At 38.6% G+C, this 20,287-nt stretch overlaps 1 protein-coding gene across 1 annotated transcript in view; it reads left to right on the top strand.

Annotated features, from left to right (window-relative positions):
- MYH15 (myosin heavy chain 15) overlaps nt 1-20,287 on the top strand; it is a 146,111-nt gene that overhangs the window by 36,719 nt on the left and 89,105 nt on the right. Inside the window, exons 13-18 of the mRNA XM_055570077.1 lie at nt 3,064-3,213; nt 3,801-3,971; nt 10,699-10,878; nt 11,985-12,117; nt 16,025-16,092; nt 16,903-16,990. Of these exons, the coding sequence (XP_055426052.1) occupies nt 3,064-3,213; nt 3,801-3,971; nt 10,699-10,878; nt 11,985-12,117; nt 16,025-16,092; nt 16,903-16,990 (790 nt within the window). The remainder of the gene's footprint in view (nt 1-3,063; nt 3,214-3,800; nt 3,972-10,698; nt 10,879-11,984; nt 12,118-16,024; nt 16,093-16,902; nt 16,991-20,287) is intronic.

Here is a 20,287-nt window from a genome sequence, read left to right as displayed (position 1 = left end):
TGAAGAGGTTAAATTCTTCTGTGGGTCTTAGTGGAACAATGATTGGCATCTAAAGGAGATAATTCTTCATGTATGAGAGTGTCCCACACATTGAAGGAGGTTTTGCATTCCTGCTCCCAAGTGCTAAATGCCAGCAACACTCTCAGTCACTGATGATGGGAAAATGCCCATCCTGTTCCAAAGTGCCCCCTTCCCTTGAGTGGAGCGTGTACCATCTTGAATTGGGAGCCACTATACATGATTATCCAGAGAAGGCAATGACACCCCACTCCAGCACTCTTGCCTGGAAAAATCCCATGGACAGAGGAGCCTGGTGGGCGCAGTCCATTGGGTCGCTAAGAGTCGGACACGACTGAGTGATTTTACTTTCACTTTTCACTTTTCACTTTCATGCATTGGATAAGGAAATGGTAACCCACTCCAGTGTTCTTGCCTGGAGAATCCTAGGGACGGGGGAGCCTGGTAGGCTGTCGTCTGTGGGGTCACACAGAGTTGGACATGACTAAAGCGACTTAGCAGCAGCAGCATACGTGATTACCAGGAACCAAGGCTCTTTAGGTCTAGTATTTTAAAATTCTAGGAGAGTTCTAACTATGCTTATTAGAAATAAGTTATTTTACTTTAAAAAGATTAATAATGATCAAACAATAATAATAATCAGTAGTTATTGAATGCTCAGTGTGGATGCTGTTATGTGCTTTGTATGCATAGTTCATTCAATCAAACAGCAAGTCTGCAAAGCTGATCTTATTTATGCTTCCATTTTATTAAAAACAGTGAACTTAGATTAACTGCTGAAAGCAACATGGATAGTAAAGACTGGATCAAGGGTGAGGAAGTGATAAAAGTGGAGAAAGGCAGATTCATTTCGATATTTGGCAAAACTAATACAATATTGTAAAGTTTAAAAATAAAATAAAATTTTAAAAAAATTTTAAAAAAGTGGAGAAGGGATAGGAAAGGGGGAACTAGCATTTATTAGGTTGACTCTAAGTGCCAAATACTGTGCTATGTATATTTGCATCTTCTGTCTTATTAAATCTCTTCCAACAACCATAAGACAAGCATATTTTAATATTATTTTGCAGATGAGGAAGGCAGGGATCAAGGTGGTTAAAAATACAGCTATTTGACTCCACTTCTTTTCAGTTTTGTTTTTTCTATCCTATACTATTGACCCCCAAGTAATCAAAGTCTTTGAGGTTATTTTATTTTTTAAAATTTAAATTTATTTATTTTAATTGGAGGCTAATTACTTTACGATATTGTATTGGTTTTGCCATACATCAACATGAATCTGCCACGGGTATACACGTGCTCCCCATCCTGAACCCCCCTCCCCCCTCCCTCCTCGTACCATCCCTCTGGGTCATCCCAGTGCACCAGCCCCAAGCATCCTGTATCCTGCATTGAACTTGGACTGGCAATTCATTTATTATATGATATTATACATGTTTCAATGCCATTCTCCCAAGTCATCCCCCCTCTCCGTCTCCCACAGAATCCAAAAGACTGTTCTATACATCTGTGTCTCTTTTGCTGTCTCGCATACAGGGTTATCATTACCACCTTTCTAAATTCCATATATATGCGTTAGTATACTGTATTGGTGTTTTTCTTTCTGGCTTACTTCACTCTGTATAATGAGGTTATTTTAAAAAGAGCTCAGTCATGAGTCTGTTTAACCTCTGCTACAATTTCAGGCTTTCTTCCTATTTTTCACTACTCCCCAGCTGCGGCCAGTTTCTCTCTCACTCCCACTTCTCAAGTATTTAGGGAATTAATAGGTGGGGAGCAAGTTAGTCACGTTCTTTTTAAACTTTCAAAGTGACTGCTGTAGACAGAGAGTGATTTCCTCAATGCTCTGGAGGATAAAAATCATTCTCGGTGCTTTACTTGTGCGTGTGTGCTCTTGATGCCAATAATAAAAAACTGTGATGCCATCCGGCTTACGGATTACTGTGGAAATGACTCAAGATAACTGATCAGGGAGTGGGTGACTCATAACTAAATCACCGCCAGACACCAACTGGCTCCTGCTGTGCGCACTGTCCTGGGCAGCCGAAGGATGGATGTGATAGGCCTATTTTAAATGTTAAGTCGTTGGAGCGCATTCCCCTGCCAGGCTTGGAGACTGTCCAGCTGAAATTCACTCCTCCTTGGAGTCTGTCAGAAAGCTGCTGCGACATCGGTGCCTGCGAGTCACGGCAGCAGGATCTACATCCGCAAAACAGCAGCATCACGCGCAGAGGTTGGAGCTCTCCCCAGTAGGTTAGGAGAGCGCCTTTGACCCACACCTCCAGGGAGGGGAAATGTAGCCTCAGTTTTATAGTACAGGAATCTGAGTCAGAACGATGCACTAAATTGCCATTCTCCCTATGCAGAGTTGAGGGCAGCCCTGGGAACTAATAAAATAGGTGGAAGCTGAGGCTGGAAAGAATCTTCAAGAGCATAACTTAGGGGAAGACACTGTACCCTAGAGAGATTGGGTCACTTGCCAAAAGTTATGCAATTTATTAGCAGCAGCAGGAAAGGGCTAGGAGATTCCATATTCCTGACCTACTCTACCAGCATTTTTGAAACTTTATGATGTGTGGGAGTCAGAGGGGATTGTGCCAGAGTGCAAATTCTGATTCATAGGTCTGGGAAGAGATGCTGGGCATTGGCATCTTTAAAAAACTTTCAGGTGATGCATATGCTGCAGGTCTTAGGACCACACTCTGAACGGCAAGGTTTTAGAACATGTTGCCACCCTACCCCAGGAGGTTTGGTCCTTTAGTGGTAGGAACATGAATCTCTCACAGGAGTGTCAGGTGGGGAAGCACCAGGCAGCTCACTTCCTTTCCTGTAACTCTCCTCCCTTCTCCTCCCTCCCTTCCTTCTTGCTTTACTCCTGTCCTTGCTTCTTTCTTCCTTTCCCCTTATCTTCAGCATAAAGCTATAACCACAGAAAGCAGATAAATATATGCTGGTTTTACTAGAAGGTGGTTACTGATAGAGAATGCCCAGGGTCAAAATGAACACTGTTGTCAGGCGAAGGACTACTTTTGATGTGATTTTCAGGTGACCTATGCTGTTGGTGCCTTGTCTAAGTCAATCTATGAGAGAATGTTTAAGTGGCTGGTGGCACGTATCAACAGGGTCCTGGATGCCAAGCTGTCAAGACAATTCTTCATTGGCATTCTTGACATCACTGGTTTTGAGATGCTTGATGTAAGTATATCTGGTAAAAGTGAAGTTGATGTATATTTACAAGAGAATTAGACTATGTGAATTGAATGTCATAAGATGTAGTCAGAGCATGATGAGAATCATTCTGTGCAAACTTAAACAGCTACTTTGGTTGGAAAAAGCTATTATTAATATTAACAAATGACAATAAAAATCATTATAATTAATAGTGCTAAGAAATTAATTCAGCCTTAAATTAAGGTAAATTAAGACATCTTTTATGATTTTGAATTGTAATATCATTAAATGTTAATTTCCTATCATAATCTTAATTTGCAGATATATATGAAGGAGGTTAAGAATATAATTGAGCAATTTTTACTTATTGGGTTTATTTGCCAACATATGATAGTGGTTGTGGTTTTCTCTTTACATTTTCCAAGTGAACCTCTATTTTATTTTTTTTACTGAAGTATGTTTGACAATTAAAAATATATATTTAAGTAGAACAACTTGATTCAGTACACATATACATTGTGAAATAATCAGTACAATTAAGTTAATTAACATATCCATCACCTCCAATAATTACTATTTTCTCAATTTTATTTCTGATCACAACCTTGAAGTGTAACAGTCTTGAACAACTTTGCATTAATTTTACCAATGAAAAGTTACAACAGTTCTTCAATCAGCATACGTTGGTTTTGGAGCAAGAGGAATATAGGAGAGAAGGCATTGACTGGGTGTCCATCGACTTTGGCCTGGATTTGCAAGCCTGTGTGGATCTTGTTGAGAAGGTGAGGCATGTTTCTCCCCCATCCATTTTTGTTTAAGGAGAATTGGCCCTGCTTGCTGTGTTGATCCATGTCAGGACCCTGGCTCTGTCAAGGGGATGGGAAATAGGGTAGAAGAGCTCTGCACATATTCTCTTAATGGTTTTTCTGTGCAGCCCTGTGGCATCCTAACTAAACTCCCACATCAGGTACCTACTCCATCATCTCTAACTCACACTGTCGCTACACATTTACTGCTTATGCATGGCCTCCACTGTTAATGCGTGAGGAAGCTTGTTGAGATTAAAAATGGTCATGCTCTTGACTGGAAAAACACAGAGCTGAAAATATGAACACTGTAGGGCTTGGCTGATTAACATAAGGTGAATGAGTAGACCCAGAGCAGCTTAACGAAATTTGGCAAATTAGCATGCAAACAAACAGCCGCCATAAATCCTCAAGGCCACTACCTTGCAGGATGTAGTTTGTTCATTTAATTGGACAAGTACCAGTTAGTTTAAGTAATTTATGACAATACTTCATGGTTTATTAGTAAATTAGCTGCAGTGTATGGTTTCCAAATTCAGTGATGTTCCTATACTCTGAAATCTTTCCATGTGCTCTAGAAAAGATTAACCCGATTTGCCAGGGGAATTCAATATGGTTTTGCTGTGGCTTTGTCCAAGGGAGCAAGCATGATAGGGTGTGAGCAGCTATGTGGCCTTATCTTTTGCAATAGTTGTGGATTGCAGTGAATTCTGCACACTGGTCTGGACAACTATGCTTTGCTCTCACATTTGATTCTCAGCAACCCTGTTCAGAAAGGGGTAAGGATGACTAACCTCTCACTGTCTTTTGTGGGGCCCAGATTTTATCAATCACTGTCCCATCCATTTTACATGTTAGATCTTTAGATGAAACTAAATCGTCTTTGAAAATAGCCATTATTCTTAACAGGAGTGGACATCACATTGATTTTATTTATTTTATAACTAGTGAACTTTCTAGGGAGGGGACAGGCTGATTCAAAAAATGATGATAATGAACCAACTCGTGAGTTGACTAAAAATAATGATAATAATGACTCGCCCATGATCTGGGAAATGTTTGATGGCATTATTAGAGTTACAGTTTTCTAATTAGAAATGAAACAAGAGAACTGGAGCTCCTTCAAGGGACAGCTTTAACTTTGGGCAGTTGTCACCTGTAAAATCTACTTACTCTAAATATGATAAAACACTGTATTCAGGCAGGAAGGTGGGATGCAGACATTATTCAACTCCTGATATGTCTGTGAGTGTTACAGATTTGTAGTTGATCTGAAGCCTATTATCTTATTTATGACAATCAAACTTATTCTAAGTAAGACACCAGCAACATTGATATAATTTCCTATTGTACTTTGTAGTGATATGATAAAACAAGGGAAAAATGAGTAAATGATAAAAGGAAAAGATAAGTGTTTGGTTTCCTGTGAGTTATTTCAAAGGTTCAGGTCAGGCAAATATGGAATACTAAAACCTTTCTTGAAATGATTCTACATTTTGAAAAGATCATTGTGTTTGTTCAGTCTACATGAAGGAAATTTTTAGTAAATATTAATGATCAAACTCTCTCCTTGAAACAGACTGCATCATGAGAACTTTTCAAAGTTCGAAGGAACTAAAATACATCACTACATATAAAATATAGAATGCATCTGTGTGTTTATAAGGAAAAAGTTTTTATACATATAAGTTTTGAGTTTTTATATTTATAAAAAAGTTTATATCAAGCTAAAAAACACATTTTCATGCCAACTTTGTTAATTTGGTCTTCAAGCATACAGTAACCTCCTTATCTAAATGCAGTGAACAGATCTATTATAGGATTAACTTACACTTACCTCATTACTTGAATTATTCTAGTTTGTTTAGAACTTGAACATCAGTAATCTACATATTAAATATTAACATATGATTACATATTTATGATTTTACATAGGTATTGGTAAAGAGATTATTTTTATTTTTTTAAACAAATACATCCAAAATTGTACATTTAGAAACTGTTGCCCCTGCAGTGGAGTCACCTTGAAAAGCTACATCCTTCTTTCAAAAATTCAGACATCTTGGAAAAAGTCCCTCACAGGATGGGGATTAGGATAAATTGTTAGATTTTTACTGTCTTCAGGAGAAAATTGACTTGAATACCAATCATCGTAACTGTTTTTGAATCCTAACTGTATTACCTATTTTTCACATAATTTGTCTAACTTAGCTAAATAACTCATGATTGTTTCTATGTAATAATCCACAGTCAGACTATAGGCCATTTCCATGTGCCAATAGCCAAAGGTGTCAGATATCCCACAGAAGTTTCTAAAATAATTTTGAATTCTGGTAGCATCTTGGCAATGAGTGTTGCCACTTCCCTAGTAGAGTTCTTTAGATATACTAATTCTGGTATTTTTGTTATAAAATTAATCATGTTAATATCTAGTTAGTTATCCCTTGAATGCATATGACTATTTTCTTCAAACATATTGCATTGTGTCTTTTTGCTCACAACTTTTACTTTCTGCCTCACCATTGCCCACAGTAAAGCAGCCCATGCCAAAGCTCAAACCGTAAGTCTTAGTGTTCACCTATCAATTAATTCCTTTGCTGAGGACCTAGATTTTAGTCACCTCAGGACCTACTCTGCTAAGTGTTGGGAGAAATACAAACCAGAGGCATCATCCTGGCACTCAAGGAACTAAGGATATAATTAGCAAGATGTCTAAAGACCAAAACTTTTACTAGTTTTCAACTTTTAACAAGTAAGTGTATTTAGCAGCTACTTGTTTTGATCATTTCCTTGTTACCCCAGTGGTGAGGGAGGGATTCTTCTCCTAGGGCTATGGGAATGGCTGACCACAAGACACCTGGCAGTGGACAGATGAGATCTACAGCAGCTTAATAGTCACATATACTCACAGACTGGGGAGGAGGACACTGCATGCCATATGGGGCTGGCTGCACGGCAGTTGCCCTTAGGAGCAGAATGAATAATTGAGAGCTGTGGGAAGCAGGCTTTGCAGTAATAATAGGGTGAGGCGACCAGTGATTCCCACTGGAGGATGTGATTGGCTTGTTTAAATAATTCCATGGGCTGGTAGGGAACTGAAGTCCCTTACTCAAGAATCAGCTGGCTCTGTGCCTATTCCCATGAGAAAGTATGTTGCAAGCCTGGATGACATAACCCACAGGAGCATGTGGGGAGGGGAACCTGTGATTAGGTTCTCCTGGCGTTCCCCAGATGTCAAAGCCCACAAAATGTTGGACCTTAATTTTAGGCCTAATACTTCATTACTGTGTATAAAACTTTGAATTAATTGCTGTGTAAAACTTAAGCATTTGTTATAAATAGCACTTGCCCTTAAGACATATGCAGTCAAACAGGAGATTTGTAAGTCTAATAAATGTAAAAACATGTTAGGATAAATGTGGTAAAGGCACAAAGGCTCACAGAACTCAAAAGAGCAGAGGTCACCTCTGCCTGCAGGAATATAGGAAGGCCTGGTGGGAAAGGGGTATAATTTCAGCTGGGTCTGAAGAAATGGACATGATTTCAACAGGTGAAAAGAGGAAGACAGTAAGCATGCAGAAGGATGGGCAAGAGCAAAGGCTTAGAGACAGGAAAGTAATGGATGCATTTAAAAATCTGACAAGAGTTTAAAATATTCAGAGGGAAGGGTTTAGAAGTTAAAAAAAGGGAGTCAGGCTGTAAAGGGATTTTAATGAATTTATAACTTATTTTTAGGTGATGGTGAGCCAGAGAGGATTCCACACTGGGTAATGGGGTAGTCAGAGAAGCTTGGGTTTACTCAGGTGGGTTTGTGTATGGGGTCAGGAATGGGAGAAAAGGCTAGAGTCAGGGTGATTAAAAAGCTGTTACAGCAAGTGAGAAATAGAGGCCTTGAATCAGGATAGCGGAAATGGAAATAGCAAGAAAGTGACAGATGTAAAAGACAGGAGGGCTGAATTGATAATATTTGAAGAGGGAGAGGTTATAGCATTAATGTTCAGAGTCAGGGCAACTGATTCAGACCATTTACTGTGCAGTAGAGGACAATTGATGCTATGAGGCAGAACATAATTACTTCTTTCCCTGACCTATTTGGAGATTAATTTGCTAGAGGGCCTCATGTTTATTAGAAGTTTTATACTTCCTAAGCATTGGAGAAATGGAGAAGACCCTGAAGAAATAGAGCTTTTCCCTCCTCAGTGGTTTAATTGTTACATTTTGAGCTTTGATATCTATTTGCTTTGCATAAAGCATCCATTCATCCCTAAACGGAAGATGGCTTCATTGGAGTCCCAGGGACATGGCAGTCCTCATATATGGGAGGTGGTTCTGCTGGAGATGGACTGCTGCTTGCTGTGAGGCTTTGGCATGTCCTTCTTATTAACATGAACCATCCCAGGAGATGTTTACATTTTTTAAATGATTCATTCTAGTGTTCATGAAAGGTTGACTATTTCTGTGACAGGAAAATATGCAATACGAAATGGATTCCACACCTCCAAGACTTGGTGACTCAACTATTCAGTTATCAGATTTTCCTTCCTTCTTGTTCCTCTCCACATTTATCATTTTGTCAAGAACCCACCAGATCAATGTTGCCAGGAGCAAGACTTTGCCTATTTGCTCACTGCATCATTCCCCACTTGGATACTTGGGAGGGAAGAAGATGTGCTGGAGTACAAGAGTTGTACAATATGTGCCAGATGTCCAAGAGTTGTTGATGGAATGTCGTTGAATGCATTTGCTGTAAAATGCAGATTCTAAGCCTATGAGATTAGACAAAAGAGGTAGAAGACCATAGTCCATGCATTAGAACAATAGACTCAGGTGGATCAAAAACATGTTCTTTAAGTATCTAATCATCCAAATTAGACCCATTCTTATGGCTCCAGTGGCATAATTTCAAACAAAGGATTTTAAACCACAAAGAAATTTTCTTCTTTTATATCACCCAGCCAGAGCCTTAACTCGATGTTGGTGTGTTCTCTTTCCATGAAAATATTCAAGCCTAAGCTAGCCTACTTTTTAGAGGGAAATTGTAAAAGGAATTCAATGAGCTTTTAGGTGGGTTGGGCCAGAACTGTAAGGTCTCTCCCATATCTGAGTTTGTGGTTCTTGGGTAGAATGGGTTGGTAGAGAATCATGAAATTTATGTTGTTGGGCCAAGGGATCATGGTTTTATCTCGGAACTCTCATGACATTTTCTGTTGCATTATAGTCTGCTTATTATGTGCATGTCTTGTCTGCCCAGTTAGATGCTCTACAGCCAGAGCCCATGTCTGATTATCCTGTTATAACCGGAAGTGTTTGGTACAGTGATTTGCTCATAGAAGGCATTTCAAAAATATTTGTGAAGGAGATAAATGAACATATAAACTAAACTCACAAGTAAATTTGCAAGTATAGGAATCCTTGATCTTTCCCTCGCCAAAGCTGTTTTTTTCCCTATGTATGTACCCTACGTTAGTTAATGGCAACGTCCACTACCCATTGCTCAAACCAAAACTGCAGTCAGCCTTCCTCTTTCTACTACACCTCACATTCTATCCATCAGCAAGTTGTGACCCAGCTCCACTAACACCCATGTCACGTTTCAGTAACCATTCACAGTCTCCAACACCATCACTTGTTTAGATCAGGGGTCAGCAAGCTATGGCCCTGCAGGCCAAATCCAGCCTGTAGCCTGTTTTTGGAAATAAAGTTTGAATGCAACATCATCACATTCATTGCTGCTTTCAGGACTGAAATGGCTGAGTTGATGGCAGGGAGCAGCAGAGACTCTGTGGCCCACAAAGTCTAAGAGCTTTACTGTAAGGCCCTTAAGAGACAAAGGTTGTTGACTGGGTCCTCTATTTCCTATCACATATCCTTTCTTGTTTGCTTTTTTAAATAACCCTTTATAAATGTAAAAACCATTTTTTGCTCACTGGCTTTCCAATAGAGACCACAGTCAGGATTAGCCAATAGGCTTTTCTTTGCCAACCAAAACAAATAATCCTTTTTAAGCATTAATTAAATCATAATCACTTTACTGTAAAAAATCTCCAAAGGCCTCTCATTTTAAAATAAAATCCAAATGTCCTTCCATGGCCTGGAAAGCCTCTCGGCTCCAGTACTGCATCCCTCTCTTTCCACACGCTATCTCCAACTAGTTCTGCTCAGTCCACACTTGTCTTTGGCAGGACCTCCAACTTGCTAAGAGTGCTCCTGCTTCAGGGCCTCTGCACTCTTCATTTTTCCGCCCAGAATACTTGTATACATGTCTTCTCAGGATTTGCTCTTCTCATTCAGATCAGAAGGTTTTACTGAACTCGCCTACTAAAAGAGTTCTCACATAGCCTCTGTCGTTCTCTCTCTCTCTTTACTTTGCATGATTTCTTCAGGGTGCTTATAGCAAACTAAATTATTTATTTAGAGTTTATCTGTCTATTGTCGGTCAGCTCCACTAAACACCCCGAGGACAGATACTTTGTGTATGTGGCTCGTGGCTGCATTGACAGCTCCTGCTGGTGTCTAGTACCTAGTAGATATTTAATACATATTCATTGAATGGATGATGGTCTAGTTGTACGTAGTGAAGATCCCTTGTCAACTAATTAGGTTTGTGGGAAAGAATTTACACTCATCCCCTAGTGAAAATACTGTTTATTAGTATTTTTTTTGTTTGTTTTTTCATCTACTGTTCATCTGTATCTCCAAGCAGCCAATGGGCATCTTTTCCATCCTCGAAGAAGAATGTATGTTTCATCAGGCTACAGATGTGACTTTCAATACCAAACTTTTTGACAACCATTTTGGAAAGTCAGTTCATTTCCAGAAGCCCAAGCCTGACAATAAGAAGAAATATGAAGCTGACTTTGAACTTGTCCATTATGCAGGAGTGGTAGGTTACTTCTAGACCCTCAGCCCTGAATTATCTTGCCTCTATTTCAAAAGTACTCAGCCCAAATTTTTAGATAATATGTAAGTAAATATATCTGTAAAGTTTAGATTAAATGAAGAGATGAACAAAATAAATCTCAGTTCCCCAAAAAAGTTGGTGTAGACTTTTAGTACTTAGGAAATGAAATACCATACTATAATAACAGAGGTCAAAAATTTCAAAAAGACTCTCTCACCCAATTCAAAGTAAGACAGTTTCAGAAAGTCTCGGAGACCATCAAAGGCACTGGCTTTTCCTTATTCATCCTTTCTTTCAACTGCACATTGTGTGAATGAGTGATTTCAACTGATCTTTTTACTGAAGTTTTTTTTTTTTTAATTCTCTCATAAAGAGTCACTATGAGGTAATGGTCTCTAAACTATGACCAACAAAGATTCCTAATGCCCCTCACTCCCTCACCTCATTTCCCCACTGGGGGTATATGTGTGTGTGTGTGTGTGTGTGTGTGTGTGTTCACATACATGCCTGTGCCCTTTCATTCTGCTTTTATGATTCTGGTCAGTGATTCTGGGTGGAAGAAAGAGAACTGATAAAGGATAAAATAATATTCGACCTAAAAATGACCTGCCAATTATACCTAGATATGTTTGTAACTCTCTTCTTTGATATCCTTGAATATTAATTATGATAATATTTACAGTGAAATGCTATAGCATTTATGGAGTGCTCACCTTGTGTCAGAGGCAGTTGTTTTATTCCATCTACTTTTGCCTATATGAAGGAGGGCTGATGTGAATTGTTTGTCCTGGAAACACCATCTATTTCTTCCACCCCCTCTGGTTTAGTGTTCCTCTCCCTCCCTGCCTCTTCTTCTCCCTCCCTCCCTCCCTTTCTCTTCCTTTTTTTCCACAGTGTAAATGGTAAAGCCTGAGAAGCTCTTTGGGTTGCACATAGGTTTCTGGAGTATTTTTTAAGTACTGTTACATTAAACTGATTTAAGTTCACATGACATACACAATGTATGATTTTTTTAAAGAATTACATAATTTGCTAAGGAACTTATGCATTCTCCTTTTTTGTTACCTGAACTACATGCCTTTCCAAAGGTGCCTTATAACATCAGTGGCTGGCTTGAAAAGAACAAAGACTTTCTTAATGAAACAGTGGTGGCTATATTTCAGAAGTCATCCAACAGACTCCTGGCAAACCTTTTTGAAAATTACATCAGTACCAACACTGGTGAGTCAAACAATCTTCCTCAATTTTTCAGCCTTAGAATGGAGCCCACGTCTGCCTCAGCGCTTATAAAAATCCTGGCTTCTTTCCTGAGAGATGTGTGTCTGCTCCCCGTGGCCTGAGTCATCCCCTCTTATTAGCCTTTCCGTCCTCAGGCTGGTGGTTCTTCGGGGAAACAGTGCTCTAAGGTAGATAGATTTCAAGGAGACTGCTCCAGCCTGCTTTTATCTTCTACTCAACAAAGTTGCAAAGAGAGAGCAGCAAACCATGTTTTGATGAATGATTTTTGGGAAATAACAAGCTCCTTTAATACATATCCCCAAATATTTTGGAAATCTCCTTCACAGTGCTTTTATATTGCAGTAATGGAATTTTTATGAGCTTCATGAGGGCAGAGATTATGTCTCACTTGTTCAAGTGTGGCCTCAAGCATGTAACAGATGCCTGTTTAGCAGCCACTCCATAAATACTTGTTGACCAACTAACAACTAATCTTGTTTAGTAGTTTGTAATTTACAAAGCAGGACTTCCCAGGTACCCTAGTTGTAAAGAATGTGCCTGCCAATGCAGGAGACATGGGTTCAATCCCTGGGTTGGGAAGATCCCTTGGAGAAGGAAATGGCAACCCACTCTAGTATTCTTGCCTGGAAAATCCTATGGATGGAGGAGCCTGGCAGATTGCTGCTCATGGAGTTGCAAAAGAATTTGACATGACTTAGCGACTAAACAACAAACAACAACAGCAGTTTCCAAACTTTTCTAGATACGTTATCTTACTCAATCCTTGTCATGACTCTTTCCAGGAAATCTCTCCCTATCTTACAGGAACAAGTACAGAAGAATTAAACAGCACCCTCAGATCTCACAAATCTACCTTTAAAAGATAAACCCAGGCATATTAAAATTTTTAAGAGTTTATTTGAGCAAAAAGCAATTTGAATTGGGCAGCACCAAACCAGAATGGGTTAAGGGCATTCCACCCACAGGAGCTCAAGGAGAGACTTTTATAGAGAAAAGGTGAAAGCAAAATGAGGAAACTAGTGATTAGCTGTATCTAAAGCCCAAGTGGCTGTTTGTGATTGGTTGTCCTTAGTTTCAATTTTGTAACCTTGAGACTTTCCAAGGCATAGAGTTTGGTTTGCTTACACAGGCTGCCACAGTATTGGAGCCACCCCAATCTGACAGCCTGCTTGCTTCATTGATTTAACACTATTAAATTGCAAAGCTGAGGTCAGAAACAGAACTTGTGCTTACTAGTCTCATGCCTATTTCACTCTCACTGTCTTCTGGAAACAAACAAAACAGAGAGATGGACAAGACTCCCTGGATTCAGGATCTGATTCAGACTTCTGCAGTGTGACACGAAGCCTTTGAGGACACAAAGCCCAGGTTGCTGCCATCAACCTCACGTGTGGACTACTGCCTGCACCATGGTTCAGAGCAGAAGTCCAGATTGGCAGCCCCTGAGCAGAACCTAGAATTCAAACATGGTTGGTCTACACTGGTTTAAAAAAGTCAGATGCACACATTTGTATTTCCTTTTTCTTTTGAAAAATGAAAATTATGGGAAAATAAAAAAAAAATCTGGCCAACCTTGTTTTAGATGCCCTTGTGAAAAAAGAATTGATGCTTTTGAGCTGTGATGTTGAAGACTCTTGAGAGTCGCTTGGGCTGCAAGGAGATCAAACCAGTCAATCCTAAAGGAAATCAACCCTAAATATTCATTAGAAGGACTGATGCTGAAGCTGAAGCTCCAATACTTTGGCCACCTGATGTGAAGAGTCAACCAATTAGAAAAGACCCTGATGCTGGGAAAGATTGAAGGCAGGAGAAGGGGACGACAGAGGATGAGATGGTTGGATGGCATCACCGACTCGATGGACATGAGTTTGTGCAAGCTCTGGGAGATGGTGAAGGACAGGGAAGCCTGACATGATGCAGTCCATGGGGTCGCAGAGAGTCAGGCACAACTGCGTGACTGAACAGCAACAACAACAAAATCTGGCCAACCAGGTTTCAAATGCCCTTGTGGCAATGGGGCAAAGTGTTCTTTAAGTGTGGTGTCCTCTCACTTTCTGACATTCTCACCCTCCTGTTTTCTTACTCCCAGCTTCCATAGGTGTCCCCTGTCACCTATTTTGGGATTCCTGATCAACTTAGTCAGGGAATGGAGAAATTTAGCACTTCCCAGCTCTGAAAGCACATGATGACGTAATTTAGGAGCATGTCTGAAATCCCATGGGCCCACCTCAAGAGGAGATTGAGAAATGGCAGCTATTGTATTTGGACCCCGAAAATCTTCAGGCAGTTCATTTGCCTGATTCTAATAGCTTCTAAAGTACTTCTGAGAAGTTTGATAAATTGTGACCATGTAAATGTATGGCTCCCAGATGAGTAATTCTCTAATCATAAGAAATCAGAGAGTGGTTTGAGAGAGAAAATTATCTTCTGACTCTTCAGGGTGTGCTGTGTTCTTTTGAACTAGAAGAGAATTGTCCAGAATATTCTTTTTCATAATTCTTTTAGGACCCCTGGAAAACACTTGCCTCCAAGTTTCTGACTCATCCAAACACTGAATTACTCATAATAACCATACTTTCTTCTGGAGAATCCAAGTACTGTAAACCAGCTACAATTCTTTAAAACAATAAATGGGAGGTAGTAGCGTTCCCTTTCCCTGGATAAAAAGTGAAAGCATGAAGAAGTCAAGTGAAATGGCAACCCACTCTAGTGTTCTTGCCTGGAGAATCCCAGGGACGGGGGAGCCTGGTAGGCTGCTGTCTATGGGGTCGCACAGAGTCAGACACAACTGAAGCAACTTAGCAGCAGCGTTCCCTTTCCCTGGGACGACCCATAGGGATGGTATGGGGAGGGAGGAGGGAGAGGGTTCAGGATGGGGAACACATGTATACCTGTGGTGGATTCATTTCAATATTTGGCAAAACCAATACAATATTGTAAAGTTTAAAAATAAAATAAAATTAAAAAAAAAAAAGTGAAAGCACGAGGAAGTCAAGTGATTCCTTTAGAGGGCATGGAGCATGTCAAGAGGACATCAGTGACTAAACTCTGATCCCTGCCTCAGCTGTTGCTCCAGCTAGAGAGTATTTTATCAGTTTCTTATGTTGTTAGCTGGCCCATTTTTTCCAGATTGCTTATGGGTTTTGTACATCTTAATGAATTAGCACTACACAAATGTTTGTAAAACAATTTGGCTTAGCATAGATTTGTTTGCTTCAAGAAAATGGGGATGGATTGTTTTTTATAAATTACAAAAATAATGCATGAATGTTGCCCCAAAGACAATATGGAGAAACTAAAAAGAGGAAAATAAAGATTACCTATAATGTCATAGAGAGAGATAACAATGGCTAACATTTTAGTATACTCTGTACCCAACATTTTTTATGTATATAGTCAGCCATAATATAATACAACTACACACACACATATATATATATATATACACACACATATATATGCTTAGGATCATAATATACAGTTATTTTGTAACCTAATTTTTCCTCTCAAAATAAATCCTAAAAATCTTTCCAGGTCAGTAATATCGATCTGCACCATCATTTTAAAAGATCACAGTGTTTCATTGTATTCATACTCTTTTTTTATACTTTAACTAACCAATCTCCTATTGTTGACATTTAAATTTTTGCTTAATATTTTTGTAATGACTAAACAATGCTTCAGTGAGTATCTTTGCACAGTTGCCTGATATTTCTTTGAGAAAAAGCACCTGAAATAGACTTTTGTGTTGAGACATAAATATTTTTAAAGCTTTTGTAGACACTGCCTTATTGCTTCTAGAACTTTGACACATTTATGCTTTCATCAACAGGGTTTGATAATGTGACAAAAAGGAGCCTTTTTAGTACTTTTTTTCTTCTTTTTTTAGCTCTACAGTTTGGGGAGAAGAAACGCAAGAAAGGAGCTTCGTTCCAAATGGTTGCATCTCTGCATAAAGTAATTTTTAATTGTATCTATTCATATATTAGCTACTTCACAATCTGCATACATTACTTATTTGTAATTTTACATCTTCTTATGAGGATAAAGTATCTGAAGTTAACCAAGTTGGAAAAGTTGAATATTATCTTGGTATTTATGGATTTTAGTGGACAATGTTTATCTCCTACTTAGATCCTGTTTATCAGCCTGGCACTCATCTTACCACTGATGGAAGTATAGGCTCATAACAACTCACAGTTGCCAGAATGGGAAGCTAAGTAATCTCCTTCCCTGCCCCTAAAGACTTTGGTCCCTCCCTTGCCTCAAGGAGATACCAACTGTAGTATAATTGGTGCATTTATGTTCAGAGCTTTTGCAGGACTCAGACTAAACTGAGTCCATGCCATTGCTTTTTTCTTCCCCTGCCCTGCTTGGCTTCCCTCCTTCTCCAGATAAATCTCTTGAACCAGAAGCTCCATCTCAGATTCTGCTTCCAGATGAAGATAAAATTTTTACAGACAGAATACTTGAGAAACAATTTCTTTCTTCAAGTTATTTTATTGCCCTTCCATAAATTATTGCTACCAAATTGCTACCAAACAGGTAGATATGATTCACAACAGAACAGTTAGATAAATATTGACTTGTCATAGGAAGAAAATAATGTATTTTGGTAAGCAGGGAAAAATGTTGAATTCATTATTTCTTTGTTGGTTTGTATCTGACTTTAAGATTAAATTGATCATTGTGGAGACTCTTGTGAGGTGGATTGGACTTTTTAGTGATTTCGAAGTGATTTTGTGTTGATTATGTTCTCCATTTTAGGAAAACCTAAATAAATTAATGACTAAGCTGAAATCAACTGCACCTCATTTTGTGAGATGCATAAATCCCAATGTGAACAAAACACCAGGTAAGTAGATTTCTTTGTAATCCACACTAGGAAATTCTTTTGATTTAAGCTATGTTGAATGTCTTTCAAAGAAGCATTCACCAGTCTCTTTTATATAAGTGTAGATTTTAATAAAGAAAACTAAAATAAGTTAAAAGTGAGTTTTTCAAAACTTCCTCAAGATTGTCTTTGAATTAAGATTCAGGTGGACATGCAGAAGGATTTCACAAAGCAGACTCAATTGGGTAACGCTAGAATACTTGATATTATCATTTAAATTCCTCCTTGAATTTCATGCTAAAATGTGGATGAGCTTCTATGCCATTGTCTACAAGGGCAAAGTATAAAAAAAAGGAATTGAATAATCAATTAGGGGATTAAGGTGGATATTTCAGCAAAAAGGAAATCATTTGGTCTAAATTATCTAAATTGACCATAAAGAGAGATTCTAAATCTATTTCTAATTGTTAAGAACTCCCTCTAGTCTTGCTTCATCATACTACTATCTTTCCTTTCCTTAATAGTACCCATCTCTTTAGTTATGTACTCCTGGGCAGTAGATACTTTTTTTAAAATGTTTTATTTTTTTCTCCAATTTTATTGAGATATAATTAACATGCAATGCTTATAAATTTAGGGTATATAGCATAATGGTTTGCCTTGTATACATTATGAAATGATTACAGATTTAATTAACATCCATCATGTCTTATAGATTTCAAAACAAAGAGAAAAACATTTCCTTGTGATGAAAACTCTTAGGATTCACTCTGTTAATAATGTTCAGTATACCATACTGCAGTGTTAACTGTAGTCATCATGGTGCACATTCCACCCCTAAGACTTATTTATGTTAAAAATGGAAGCTCACACCTTTTGATGACCTTTCATCCAATTTCCCCTCCCCTCCCCTACTTCTGGTAACCACAAAATTGAATCTCTTTTTTTATGCATTTGTTTGTTTTTTAAAGATTCCAGGTATAAGTGAGTGATATTTTCACCATGGCTTCTTTGCTATTAACACCTTTGCGCAAGCATTTTTGCAGCAAACTTTCACCTACAGGACCAATTAGCCATCAAGCAATTTTGTCATAAAAGATAAAACAACAACAAAAAAATGAGAGACATTAAAAGAATATAATTAAACATGAAAAATGAATAATAAAATTAAAAACATTGTATTGTGAAATATGAAATATTTGAATTACTTAAAATGTGTATAGATCCATGGCAATGCTGCAAACATAACTGATTTTACTTTGTGGGTTGAACCTAACCATTTATCTTCCAAGTCTTTGTTCATAGTTCATTATACATTTTTTTTTTTTTGGCTTGTTGATTCATCTTTTTGTTCTGCACTACACTTTTTATTTTTTGCAAAAATTTCTTCCCTCAGTGAGAGAGGTGTCACTAAATACAAGTACTAAAATAGATATTTGTAACCGAGCTTTGTGTCATGTTGTGAAAGCTTTCCACACTACTGTTTGTTCTTGGCATATTGTCACATGTCTGTTGGCAGATGTTCCAGGTTCTATGGAAAATGTGGGTTCAACTCTGCACTGTGGAGGCCCCCGGCCTCTTTCAGATTCATGTAATATGAGAATGAGAGTACTGTGTCAATGGAGAAATGAAACCAGACTGTCAGCCAGTTGAAACCAGTTATTTTATCTTTTATGGCAAAATTGCTGCATGGCCAATTAGTCATACAATGAAAACACCAGTGGGAGGAATGCTTTCAGGAAAGACATTTAGGATGAAAATATCTAGAATCATAAATGAGATCATATGATATTTGTCTTTCCTCTGGCTTATTTTGTTTAGCATAATGACCTCAAGGTCCTTTTATGTTTTCATACATAGGAGGATATCTTCCTTTTATATGGCTGAATAATATTCCATTATACATATATACCACATCTCTTTTAGCTGTCCCATCAAGGGACACTTAGGTTGTTTCCATTTCTTGGCTTTTGTAGTGGACACTTTTTAATGAGTGGATAGTGCTGGGGTGGGGTCATGAGATAGGTAGGTGGTGGTGAATTATTTATGTTTTAATTAACAAAGCAAAGTTTTTACAGATATTAATTACAGGGATTGCTTTCCTTACTTCTTGGATTTGAAGATTCCCAGCCTTCTCTTTTGAATTACTGGCTTTTATGGAGCTTGGTTGGAGGCTGTCAGCCTCGAAGCTGTGTATGTGACAAGCACTTACTGTCTTCAGAGCGCTAATCATCCTTGGATTAGGTAGCCAGATGTTGCTGATCCTGATTTCTGAGGTTCTGCAAAACCTTGCATTTTTATTAACATCCTGTAATTAAGACCCCAATCTTGACAGTCTGTGACCTGTTTGGGGCAAGTGTGATGCTAAACAATGATGCCGCAGTTTGAGTTTTTGCAATGCAAACACTTTATGTTCATTCATGCTGTATGTTTTTTGCCTTATTGTTTCTCATCAGCTGGGTTTCTGAATGCATCTAGGGACACTGCTTCCATCTAGCAAGGAATCTAATTAGCTGCCTCTATTTTGAAGCAATTCTGTTACCTATTAGAGTTGCCTCCCATCGAGCCAGCTCTGATATCAGCAGGGTTTGTTTTTTTTTAATTCTTAAGACAAAGTCATAAGAAAAGCTTCATGATCTAATCAGAAAAGTTCTTCATATGTCCTTAAAGGGAATAAGCATGCCTGGTGCTATTGTGTCACAGAACTCGGCTTTCGCTCCTTCTCACAGATGATCTTTTTCTGTCTGTGACAGGGATGGGAGTACAGGACTATGGATATATGTCCTACCGTTTATTTCTGTGACCCTGGACAGAAGCAGAAAATCATCTCATTCCCATTTTCCTTATAACATTCTAGCAGGTCTTTGTTAGGAGAGCGCCATTTGGCTTCTTCCAGATGTCTTACTGAGAGCCAGATACAATGGCTTATTGGTTGGCTTTTCAAAGGCTTCTATCAGAGACTGCAGCTGCAGCTCTAGTGGGCTTCATCTCAGGAACAAAGGGGTACTAGCGGAAGGCTTGTACTTTAGAACACAACTTAAGTTTTCTCAAGATCACCAGAAGAGAATGTAGGCTGGGTGTGGCCAGTTCTTACCAAATGCGAAACAGTAAACAGAATTTTGTGGCTGTGCTTACCTTCCCCTTTCTTTGCATTCTCCCTTCTTGTAATCCCTTCCCCTTCCTACTTGGAGGTGCCAGTTCTCGTTTGTGTTTTATCCCCACTCTAGTTGGTTTTTGACTGGCAAATGGATGTTATACCGGCCATTTACATTAGGACAAAAATGTATTTTTTCACCTTCTAGGAGCATTTGCTTATAT

Source organism: Bubalus kerabau, chromosome 2, assembly GCF_029407905.1.
Source record: "Bubalus kerabau isolate K-KA32 ecotype Philippines breed swamp buffalo chromosome 2, PCC_UOA_SB_1v2, whole genome shotgun sequence".
Classification (NCBI taxonomy): Eukaryota; Metazoa; Chordata; class Mammalia; order Artiodactyla; family Bovidae; genus Bubalus; species Bubalus kerabau.
The sequence above is the reverse complement of the archived record's forward strand: the minus strand, read 5'-3'. Positions and strand labels throughout refer to the sequence as shown.